Source organism: Nematolebias whitei, chromosome 22 (genome assembly GCF_014905685.2).
Source record: "Nematolebias whitei isolate Nwh7 chromosome 22, NemWhi1, whole genome shotgun sequence".
Classification (NCBI taxonomy): Eukaryota; Metazoa; Chordata; class Actinopteri; order Cyprinodontiformes; family Rivulidae; genus Nematolebias; species Nematolebias whitei.
The window spans coordinates 11,909,846-11,922,678 of NC_056519.1; the positions used below are offsets into that span (position 1 = coordinate 11,909,846).

Genomic DNA, 12,833 nt, shown 5'->3' on the forward strand with positions numbered 1-12,833 from the left:
GGGGTTCGACTCCACCAGCAGTCACATGTTGAAGTGTCCCTGGGCAAGACACTGAACCCCTCATTGCTTCCGATGTGTGTCCCATCAGTGTATGAATGTGATAAAGCACTGATTGGTCTCTTTAGAATGATTTGTTCAATTTGTTTTGTAGAGATCTAGTAGAGTGCTGTATGAATGGGTAAATGAGGCACAGATTGTAGTGTAAAGTGCTTTGAGTATCTCAATAAGATAGAAAGGCGCTATATAAGTACAGTCCATTTACACCTGTCTGTTTCACTGTAAAACTTTACAAACATGCAGCTATGTACAAAAACATATATTAACTATCTGTTATTATCTAGTAACAAAACCTGACATTTACAGTGATAAATTTAAAGCTGTTGTGTTTCTTAACTCAGTCATTTTAAGTTTGTCTTTTTTAACGTGTTTTTATTGTCTTGTATTCATACTGTTATGAGTTTGTCTTTTACTTTTGATTTATAAGGTTCAATGTTCAAAATAAAAATACATATTTTCAGTTGTCGAATATTATTTTGGTCTAGCGACAAGAATAAATATTTTTCTGAATATTTTAAGAAAATTTTCCTCACTGTTTGATACAAAAGAAGCCCACGACTGTGATTTTAGTGCTCTAAGTGACATTTTAATACGTTTCAAACCACACAGTTTCTGTTCGGACTTGCATTTGAAGGTAATTAAAAATTTGTGAAATAGGACTAAAAGTGTAATTTATGGAGCTGAGTAGCTCGTCGACCTCTGCTGCTGATTTAACAAGATCAATATGACAAATAAGGAAGACTGGTGTCTACTTGTGAAAACAAGATGCACTAAAAAAATTAATAAATAAAACAAACAAAAAAAAGTGTTGATCTGTAGAAAGATTAATGGTGCCTAATGAGTGACATGGAGTAAAAGGGAATATAACCCAGATGCAACACATCAGGTTGAGCCACTACTAAACAAAAGTGCTTTTTGAACTCTTCAGAAACAGCATCAATAAGTAAGAAGAGCTGAGGTTGACAGGAAAGAAGCTTTACCAGTTTCTGTTTCTGCAGTCAAAAGTGACCACACCATTTTCATCTGGAATCCACTGAATTCCTGAAGAAAACAAACAATAAAATCACGAGATTTTACTCACAATCACACAAACAGTTGAATTCACCAGCAGCCATATTGTTATGCACACTGAATCATCACATTTGAAAGATTGGGTCACAGTTTGGCTTAAGTGGTGGAATCATATGCGGCTTGTTCTGTCCCAACAGTGTTCAACTGATCGTCATATAAAACAGAACGCTAAGTTCTTAAGGCACACGTAAAACACTAAATATAAAATCCCCAATTCCTACAAAGTTCAGTAGTTGTGTAAGATGCAAATAAAAATACAATGCAATGAACTGCAAATCTCATAAACCCATATTTAATTCATAATGAAACAAAGTAAACATATCAGTTGCTTAAACTAAAGAACTACAATTTTTTGGGGGGAAAAAAAAAATCAGGTAATTTTGAATTTCATGGCAGCAACGCATGAAAAAAGTTGGGGCTGGGGCAACAAAAGGCTTTAAAAATAAACAGTACTACCAAGAAAGAGCTGGAAAATCATTTTTGCAAAGATTTAGGTTACTGGCAACAGTAAGAGAACTGGGAATAAAAGCAGCATTTTAGAGAAGCTGTATCTCTCAGAAGGAAAAATGGGCAGAGATTCATCTCTCTGCATGAAACCGTTTAAAAATTGGTCAATAATTTCAGAATAATGTTCCTCAATGAAAATTTGGGAAGGCGACTGATATATCGGTAGGTCCGATATTTTTGGTCCGATACAGATGTTTTGGGACCTATCGGTATCGGTGATAATTGTCCCATTGTGCGTCAATATAAGCACTTGTAAATCTACTTGTAAACCTACTGTGGGTCTAGATATATTGTGGGTCTGATTTGCTTAGCTTCATGGTTGCTAACAGTGACGCTAACTGAACAAGCACCGCTCTACTCGCTGTTAACTTAGATTATTGGGGGTGGACAAAGCTCAAAAACTGTCAGCCAATATATTGTTTATTGGCATTAGCCAAAAATATCTATACTGGTCCAACTCTAAAAAAAAGAGTTTTAAAACATCTAAAGTATCAGTACCAGAATGCTACATGAGACGAGAACGTTTTTTATGTACATTTTACACAACGTCCCAACTTTTCCAAAATTGGGGTTATACCTGGGTAGAGTCTGAAGAAGCCTGTGGAGCTGCCGAAGTACTGCCAGGTGAGAGTTGGGTCTTTTTGAGAGTTCTCCATAAAAACATCATCCAGAGCCTCAGACATGTAGACCCCGTTCAGAATATCTGGATCTGCAGCAAGGCACAAGAAAACAACAATATATATATTTATTCTTAAAGTCAAGCAAGAGAGTTAGTAAATGAAAGCTTTGTGCTCGTTTTACCTCGGTTATAAACATTTGTGGGAACTTGTATGTTGCTTTGTTGTATGTTGACTGGCAGTTTGTTGTAATGTTCATTTTTGTCCAAGGGGAATTCTCCACCAAGGGGAACTGGATTCCCTTCTTCATCCACAGAGTTGATCAACAGGGAGTTATAGTAATCAAACTAAAGAGGAAAAAAATAAAAACAATGACAAAACTGTCAGTAAGGGTACTTACTTAGTGACTGTACTGTACCTCTAGCGTTTCATTGTACTCATGGGAGAGATCTGCATCTTCTGCTGCTTCTGCTATCCTCTGTGAGAAACATACCATGAAACATATTATCTAAAGCGTTGCCTGTGATTAATCATGCAGCATTTTGTATCTGATTGTTGCTTAAACAAGCAGGAACGTGTCATTGTTACCTTTACAGACTCCATTTTTCTCCGGAGCATCTCTTCCATTTCCGCTGCAAACTTCTTAACCAGGACTTCACCATTCACTTCCTCTATCTTTACTGTGCCTTCGACGTCCTTGTATTTCTTCAAAACAAAAAGAAAGACTTACTGACACTGCATTCAAATACACTTGAGCAAATTTTTTTTTTTTTGTTATTTTAGCATCTTACCATAGGAATTTCCTCACATTTAATTATGGCCTAAAAGTTATTAATGTTCTAAAAACTTGTCTGTGCATCTTATTATGGTATGTTTTGTTTTTTGTTTTCGTCATAGGAAAGACCTATTACGGTCTAATGGTATGAGTATGCTGTCAAAATAACAAATTTTGCTGGGCGATTAATAGTCTCCAAAATTATTGCAAGAAACAATAATAGTGTTTGCCATTTGACAATAATTACTAATTATTGTGTAAATTATTGTATAAATTATTGTTATTACTAATTATTATTACTAATGTTTGTTAATTTGTTTTGCATGTATTACCTTTTTTAGACCACCGGATGGCAGTAAAAGACTGTTTGAACCGAAGGATGGATAGTGAGGGAGGGAGCAGCGTGTCTCTTTAAGAAAAATGGGAGGGAGGCCCCTTGACGTGACATGGGCTGTCTCTCTTCAGTTCTCAAAATGGCGGATGCTCTGTGTGGTTTGAGCTCTTTAGCATAGCATTTTTTACACAAAGCTTTTAATTAAAAAAAAAAAAAATCAGTAAACAAGTTCCCAGCTTCTTTTTGCAGAGAAAAACAACTTTTTACACGAAGGCACGAGTTTCAACCATGAAGTTTGGAGCTTCGACAACATGGAGGTTTTTTCCTGAGGTTGACCCGTTAGCTTAGTTCATAGTTTAGCTTCTCAGCTTAGCTGCTTTTAACCGTCCAAAAACGCGATTTTGGACGGTTAAAATTTACTTTAAAGAGAAACGGAGGGGTCAGTGACCCGAGTTGAACTTTTTGTCATCCAATGTCTTCAGTAGAAAGAGAGAGATGAAGAAACGATAAAGCGATTAATTGATTTATTTTTTATCGCGACAGGCCTAGAGGTATGAGGTAAAACATCTTTTATTTAATGAAGGGAGATCTATCAATATGCAAAGCTAACTCTAATTTGCTTCATAGGACTACATTCTAACCCCAACAGAATGAAACACAGAAAAGTTTTATTAAGGGTTTATTAAAGATTAATTTTTTTTTGTTTTACTTTTTTACCCAAGAAACTTTCTCAACTGAGCTCCTCGGATGAGAAGTGAAACATCAAGTTCAGTTCTCTTAATTTTGTTAGGATAAGATGAAGCACTACAGAAGATATGTTCTTACAAACACATTCATAAACATAACATCTATCAAGACTTATTGTTCATTCTTACATGTACAGTTAAAAAAAACAACAACACTTTGCTTGTATCATGTTTTCCAGCTTGTACTAACGACTGCTGCAGCTTCCAGGTTGCTCATTTCATGACTTCCTCTAATCACGTTCAAACTCTCTGCACCACATCTCTGCACAGGAAGTTAGAATTTGCTGTTTCAAACTTCTAACAAGCCGACTGTCTGAGACTCCGGGTGCTCTGTGAGCTTACAGGGTAAATATCATCTACAGAATTGTTTTACAACATAAACAACAGCGTATGAACATGTTTATAAGGTTAATACCATAAACAATTACGAACATATTAACTCTCGTTAGGCTTATTGCTGCAAAATAACGTGAGCAGTCGAAGCCCGTTTGCAATTCAGCAATGACTTTTGACCAAACAAGTGAGCTACATTACCTTTTCATTTGCACAGATTAGGTTTTTAATTAGTCTTACAGTATACTAATACAAAGTAACATAGCATATACATTAAAGAAAGGACTTTAACGATACAGAGTTATAAAAAGCACTTTATGGCAGCACCAACAAGCATCAGGGCCTTGTTTACAACAGGAGCAACAATCATTTATTATCATGAAGTCACAAAAGATTCTGTAATCTAACAAGCATTGACTGGACAGAGGTAGATGATTAATGGTTTCTTGTTGCAAAGATTAAACTAATACAGTAGTCCCTCGTTTATCATGGGATTTAAGGGACAACGTCCCCCCCAATAAGTTCAAGTTTCACTCCCAATCTCCCTCCTTCTGTGTAAATAAACAATTTAAATTTAAATACTGTAATATTTTAAATAAACAATTGTTTATTAAAAATATTACAGTATTTAAATTAAAATTGTAGAGAAGCACAGCAGGACAGCAAAGGATTAACCTTTCACGCACGTGATGCAGCATGGGGCAGAAATGGACTTCTTGACGAATTACACTGTAAAAACTGAACATGGAAGTTTTAAAATGATTAAAAATAACTTTTAACACTTATATTTTGTGATTATGACGATTTTACGGTGACATACTTTGAATTGTAAGTTGGAAGACAAAAGTGGATTGGCGCAGCTGGACAGCAAAGGGTTAACTCTTCATGAAGCTGCTTCTGCGTGGAGCAGAAATGTGGGCGTGGCGCAGGTGGCAGAGAGAGGAGATCATGACAGGCTGCAGAGGGAGCTTCTCCCTGCACCTGTGGGCTGCACAAAGGTGCAGCAGATGCTAAATCGTTTAAAATAACTTATTTTAAATAAACAATCCATGCTGCTCGTGTGTCTCATCCAATCAGCCAGTTGTGCGTCATGTCCACTCTTACTTTGAAAAACCGCGCAAGAGCGAGTCTGCGAAAGTTGAACCACGAAGTAGCGAGGGACTACTGTAACTGAATTATTTTTACACACCTGGGTTAGATGAAAAGATAAGCTTTGCAACCAGCCATGCTTTATGTAAATATAGCCACTGTATTAATGCAACTCCTAACGGACACCACACAGTATTTTACATGAGTACTTTTGCAATGAGTCAGAATATTTCACATTCTTCATGGAAGCACAGATTAAAAATTACATTTATGACCCAAATCTGTAGTCAATTTTTCTACAACAAATTTAGAAAAACTGTTTTGGTGGAGACACAATCTGAGTGGGACAGATGGTGAGAAGGCCTGCCAGGGGTTCTGAAGGGTGGCGTACAGAGAAGGATTGTGAGTACTAATTACTAAGAAACACATCTGCATGGTATTTAGGTTACACCAGACTGTTCCAGATGTCATACAGCAAATGTGTGCCAGTTTGTAATGTTCTTATTGGATAATATAAACCAGAAAGGGAGACATCAAAATAAATGATAAATCTGTATTTCTTTCAGCATGACATACATGAAGCTGAGGTGTAGTTTGCTGCTAAAATCAGATGTTTAATTATTTTATTCTAAACTGTTTTTAACAGAATGTAAAAGTACTGTGAAGCAATTAAAATTGAGCAAAACTCCTGCTCATCTCTGCACATGTATGCATCTTAATAACTCCTATAACAACCATCCCAGCAAAGTCTGGCTAAAATGACCTGAACTTGTGAAATGTGCTCTTCACAACACACTAAATATTCTCATTATGAAATCTGAAATAGTGTGTAATTGTACACATACACAAAATGCAATTTAATTTACAGTAAAATATTGCACTTGCCAGGATTTCATCATAAAAATAGTCTGTTTATGTAAAACACATCAGGTTATAGTTTTTTGGAAAACACTTGAGAAGTGTTCTTAGTTTACAGTAACCACTGAAAAAAGGTCAATTTATGGTAAATCATTATATTGTTTTACATTAAAACAGCAAAGATACTGCTAACCTAATAGTGTATCTGTAATAAAAACTTGTGTAGGCTTGTGTCTGCTTTGTCTGTGTGTGGGTCAGGTTGCCAGGGTAACAACACGTGTGTTGTTAGAGTGTGAAAGTGTGTGGTCTCTTACCTTCTGTAAAAGTTTAGCTCCAGAGTATCTGAAGGACAAAGCAGCTAACTCTTTTCCGAAGCTCTCAGCCCATTGCTGCACACTGAACAGAGAAAACAGAATCCAATGTTCAAAGCTGCAAATACTGGGTGGAACAGGAGTCTGGATCAAACGCAAGCAAAACACAAATAAATCCCAAACTGAAGCTGCAGACAACTAAAAGAAGCTAAAATTACCTTAATATCAGCAGAAATCTGATCAAGCATTTAGCATGATCACAACTTCAACTAGAGAAATTTCATTTCCTGCGAAAATGCAGTGTGAATTCTTATTGCTGAAGAACTTGCTGAAAAGCAGCTGAAATTAGCTAAAAATAACATGCTGAAATGGATGAAAAAGCCTTAATTAGCAGAAGAAAGCGGAAAGAATACACTTTTGTTGAATAATGTTTAAATAAGCAGAAAATAGCACAGAAATTGTGAAATTTGCTTAAAAAAAACCTGGGCTGAAATTAGCAAAAAATAACTGAAAAGTAGCTGAAAAGGCAGAAAGAAGCTTAACCTACCAGAAGAAAGAAGAAAGAGCATAAATTAGCTATTAAAAAAAAGTGGAATTAGCTGAAAAGACTAAAATTCGCATTAAAAAGCTAAATAGTAGCTGAAATAGCAGAACAAGCTGAAATTAGCAGAAAAAAAGTTGAAATGCGCATAACAAGTTGAAATTACCATAAAGAAGTTAATTAAGCTGAAATTAACAGAAATTACCATAAAAAAACTTGAATTTATCTGAAAACAACTGAAATTAGCTAAAAAATGCTAAAAAGGTAGCCGAAAAGTTAGAACAACCTTAAATTAGTACAAGAAAGCAGAAGTAACACATGGTTGCCCAATTAGGCTAAAATATGCAGAAAAGGGCACAAAAAGGTGGAAGTTATCTGAACAAAAGCTGAAATTAGCCAAAAAAAACAAAAAACATCTGAAAAGCAGCTAAAAAAATCAGAAAGAAGCTTAAATTACAATAAGGAAATGGGAGAGAGAACTTTGTTGTTGATTTAGGCTGAAAAAAGTTTAAGAGTGAAACAATTGTGGAATTAGCTAAAAAAAAAAAAACTTAAATTTGCATAAAACAGCAAAGAGTAGCTGAAATAGCAAAAAAATAAAAAATTAGGCTGAAACTTGTAAAAAAAAAAAAAAAAAAAGCTGAAAGGAGCATAAAAAACTGAAATTAGCCGAAAGAAGTTAAAAGAAGCACAAAAATGTTGTACTGTAGTTAGCAGAAATAATCTGACGAGCGCAAAACAGTTGAAAAACAGCTGGAATTAGCTGAAAGTAGCTGGAAAAAAGTTTAACATTTGCACAAGGAAGCTGAAAGAAGCTGAACCAGAAAAAAAAAATGTGAAAGGAGCAGTAAAAGGTTGTAAACAAATCTAAAGAATTGAAGGATGTAAAATGAGCTCAATTCATTTTCTATGAGAAAAAAAATGGCAGAAAAGGATAAATATTTTAAAAAGCTAAAGTTGCACCAATACCAAAAGTCATAGCACCCTTCTCCTGAAAAAGCTGAATGTTTTGCTATACGATTTGTTGAAATGGTAAAAAATTGTGGAACAAGAAAGATGTTGAAAAACATAAGAAAAATTGATCACAAATGATAAACATTCACACAATAAAACCATTTGTGACCTAAAAACAAACAAGCACAAACATTAATTTGCACATTCTTTGATTAAAAAAAGACAACTCAAAAATATTAGTGGCATACCAGAATTTAAATCCCAGTAATTAAAATGTACTGATTCCAAAAAAAGAAAAAGAGAATCCTGTTTTGTCAGTAAAAATTTCTTGCATCTTGATTGAAAAATGCAAGGTAGTAAATATTTTACCCTCCTGCTGCCCTTGGGTCAAAATGACCCATGAGCTCTTGGGTGAGCAGGAGAGTAAAAAAAAAGTTAAATATGTGCTGTCAATCATATTAAAAGGTTTCTTTGCATTCACCAAATAACGATTAAAACCAATTAGTGCGTGACAGTGGAAAAGGACGAACTGTCTGCCAGGCCGAGGAGTTCTTCTGTGCTCTAAAACATGCCGTAATTCTACAAATCCTCCATGTGAATGCAACTGAGGTGAAAGAGTAGACAGGATGTGACAGATGGCTCAACCTATGGGGAGTCAGCCAGCGCCCTGTTAATATGTTGGCAGGGATCTACCAGGCTGCACACCAGCATCAGTGCCAAAGACTGACTGCTGACTGTTGACTTGTTGATGTGTTCAAAGCAAAATATGAGTGTGTTCACTTCTAAACAGAAATGTAAATAAATACTAGAGATGCACAATATTGGATTTTTGGCCGATATTCAATATGCCATTATGTTAAAACTTATTTGGCCAATAACCGATATCAATTCCTATATTTTTTCCCTAGACCTACTTACAGAGACTACATAGCTTTCTCTGCTGTGGAATTAAAATACTAAGTTATTCTGCATGGTCTTTGTCAATTTGTCCTGCTACCAAATGCAGATGCCAAAAATGGGCTGAAAATTATGTAACACTTCAACTTGGATTATGTCTAATGTCAAATTTATTCATGACATGTACTCTCTCTAAAGCAATGACAACACTCAGTGATACAAAAACAGTGCATTATATATATATATATATATATATATATATATATATATATATATATATATATATATAATACACACAGTATAAACAGTGCTTTTTATCTCGTTGAGTTATTTTGATAGAATGGCCGATGTCCGATATTTAACTTTATCGCTAATATCGTCTGATACCGATATGCCAATAATATTGTGCATGCCTAATAAATACCACTGCACTGCTGAAGATTTTACTTATTGTTTAGACTCGGTTGCTTTTTGCTTCTGTAACATGATGGAACAAAAAAAGTATGAAGAGCATTTTCATAAATGTTGGTGGGGGTTAATGCATGGACCTCTGACCATGTATTTATCGTTTGTTGTAAAATCGCTGCATTGCCACCAACTGGTCAATTTTAGGCATTCTTTACATCTTTGACTTGTAAATATTTTACCAAAATTTTACCGATGTATTAAGCTGAACAAAATGCTTGTAGTCTCAGTGTTCTTCAGAATATTAAAGTCATTTCAGTCTATTGCACACATATTTGACTCTGCTGTTAAATCATTGTTTTTGTCCATTTTGGTTGGTAAGTATGTCAAGAATGTCTTTTTAGAAAAGGATGAATATATCCAGCTTACTTATACCAACTAATGCATTAGCAGTACAAATCTCCTCTTTCCATAAACATGACCGTGTCCATAAATAAAGTCATCTGACAAGCCTGAATGCAGTGATTAGTAGTTATTTTTCCCCAACAGAATATATATAATTATTTACAGCTAACAGTATTTCAAAGATGACAATGCTGGAACTTTACTGGCACAAAATGTGAAAGAATGCTCCAGAGGGAAAGGGTCATTATTTTCACACTCTTGAAACACGGCTAATGCGTTATAGTTATATATGGTTCAATACAAACCTATAAACTGAGCATGTGCTCTCTTTAGTGCTGCATGGTGAATTATCATTTCTTTGAGTTCCTCATGGCAGAGTAGTGATGTTTCTACAGCGACTAAACGGTTGACCCATCTGACCTAAAATGTTATAGGCTTGGCCTTGTTAACTCCCAGAGAAACAGCAGCCCTGATGCTAAATCTCCCCCCAGGCAGAGGAATGAATTTTGTGTTCAGTGAACCGTGATGACCTGCTAAACTCTGCTGCCTCACATACAGAAGTTTCACTCTGACTCACACTGGCCTGCTGACTGACAGCACAATTACCCTTGAAGCTGTATGGCACCACTTGGACGTTAGTTTGGCGAAAATGTAATCAGATTACCACTTACAAATAAAGAAATATGTAACGTGTGCAAAAACAGGCTTTATGGAAACTTTACATCCCATCTACTTATTTTATAGCCGTAAAAAGGCTTCCATTTCCTAACCCATATTAATAATCTATTAATGTCTAAGAATAAATAAATGTATATGTTAAAAGTCTTGGTGCATCAGTAAAGAAATTGTAGCTTAGTTTAGCAGTTAGCTGGACCCCACAGGTGAACAGATGGCCCATACAGTATGTATCTTGAGTGCTCAGCCAAATTAGGAAAACACTTTTGACTCATCCGTCACATGCACGGCTTTAGAGCATGACTTCCACGGTGCATGCAGGAAACAGTCTGATTAAAATGTAAACAAAGCAGTGGGTTGGAGATAATCCTTTGCTTGCTTTTCTAGGTGAAAGGCAGCATATTGTCAGACAATACAGATGCCATTAAAAATAATGTGATATTAAATTGAAGCTAAAAAGAGTTTAGTAGCAAAAAAAATACATACATACATGCACGCACGCACGCACGCACGCACACACACACACACACACACACACACACACACACACATACATACATATATATATATATATATATGTAAGTGCTTAACTTTCTGGATTAAAAGCTCTTTGTCAGCGTTTTCTGTCACAGCTACACTCACGTTTCTGGTGAGATCTTCATCTGCCCATCCACCACCAGGAAGAGTGAGCTGGAGAGGATAATCCACATCAGCATCATCAGCCTCTTTTTGTGTGGCCCACTTTGGTCTGATTTAATGGCATTCCCGCCTTTTCCCGTACGCCAGTGGCTTATCCGTGCAGCAGCAGCAACCTGCATCAGTCCAATGATTGTTGTGAACTGGCTCTGAAACAAAGCAAGAAGTAAAAAAATTAAATAGGTCAGAAGAAATTAACCAAAAAATCTTACTGTTTACACCGAGTGCAGAGCAGTTTAGAATACAAATGTAAACTAGAGAAAATGCATTTCTTGCAAAAATAACAAATATTTGCTGAATTTGGGTTAAATAAGCAGAAATTAGCACAAAAATTAGGATAATAGCAAAAACGCTGAAATTAGCAACAAAAAAGGAGCTGAAAAGGCTGAAAGAAGCTTAAATGACCAGAAGGAAGTGGAGAGAGCACGTTTTTGTTGAATTAGGCTGAAAAAGTATAAATGAGTGCAAAAAATGTGTAATTAGCTGAACAAGCTCAAATGATCTTAAAACAGCTAAACTGTAGCTAAAATAGCAGAAATAGTTGAAGCTCGCAGAAATAACCTGAAAGGAGCAGAACATGCTGAAATTAGAAGCTAAAAGTTAGAAGAAGCACAAAAATGTAGTTTGCAGAATAAAGCAAAACCAAAAAAACCTGAAAAAACAGCTGAAAGTAGCAGGATATTATTTATTTTATTGCACAAGGAAGCTGAAAGAAGCTGAACCAGAACAAAATGTGAGTAGTAATGTAAACACATCTAGATTAGAAGGATGTAAAAGGAGCTCAATTCATTTTCTTTGAGAAAAAAAGTGGCAGAAAAGGCTACATATTTCAAAAAGCTCAAGTTGTAGCAATGCCAAAAGTCATAGCACCCTTCTTGAGAACGAGCTGAATGTTTTGATATGATTTGTTGAAAAAGCACAACACTTGTGCAACAAGAAAGATGCTGAAAAACGTACTGGAAATAATGGATGACCATAATGCTTCATTAGCAGTCACACAATTAACACTTATTACAAGCTAAAATCATAATACATTTTCTGTAATATAAATAATTCTACACAAAATAAGTTTTAACACTAAGTCCTGTTTCAAACTACCCCTCCTTTAAAAAAGGCAAAGTTATTAGTGCTGTTAGCAGTAGCCTGCTAATTTGTTTGTTTACTGCTAATATATTAACTGTAACGAGCAAATTTAATATATGAAATTTATTTACAGCTGATAAACAGTTCTTTAGTTGTCATGACTCAGGTCAACAAATGATTATTTACCTTGTTTTCATCTTTATTTTGGGTCTGCAGCTACACCAAGGAGTTATTCTTGTGCTTTAGCTTTGATAAATTCACTAGCTAGTAGATGACTACTGGTGCTAGCTGTTAGCATGCTTAAATTAGCAACAGCTAATAGTTAGCTGTGATGTTAATAAACAAATGCGTCACAAGTGCCGGTCAATCAGCTCAACAAATAAAGCTAACACATTAAGAAATAAGGCAAGATTTATTTTACCTCAACTGATTAAGAAGATCAGTCATTTTTATATGTAAAGAAGTTAAAAAAAAAAAAA

At 35.3% G+C, this 12,833-nt stretch overlaps 1 protein-coding gene across 1 annotated transcript in view; it reads right to left on the reverse strand.

Moving 5' to 3' along the window:
• Positions 1-12,833, reverse strand: part of cacna2d4a (calcium channel, voltage-dependent, alpha 2/delta subunit 4a) — a 104,758-nt gene that overhangs the window by 91,316 nt on the left and 609 nt on the right. Inside the window, exons 2-8 of the mRNA XM_037695881.1 lie at positions 11,218-11,420; positions 6,702-6,783; positions 2,841-2,957; positions 2,671-2,730; positions 2,437-2,599; positions 2,213-2,344; positions 1,038-1,098 (exon numbers count right to left, since the gene is read on the reverse strand). Coding sequence (XP_037551809.1) covers positions 1,038-1,098; positions 2,213-2,344; positions 2,437-2,599; positions 2,671-2,730; positions 2,841-2,957; positions 6,702-6,783; positions 11,218-11,393 — 791 coding nt within the window. The 5' untranslated portion in view covers positions 11,394-11,420. The remainder of the gene's footprint in view (positions 1-1,037; positions 1,099-2,212; positions 2,345-2,436; positions 2,600-2,670; positions 2,731-2,840; positions 2,958-6,701; positions 6,784-11,217; positions 11,421-12,833) is intronic.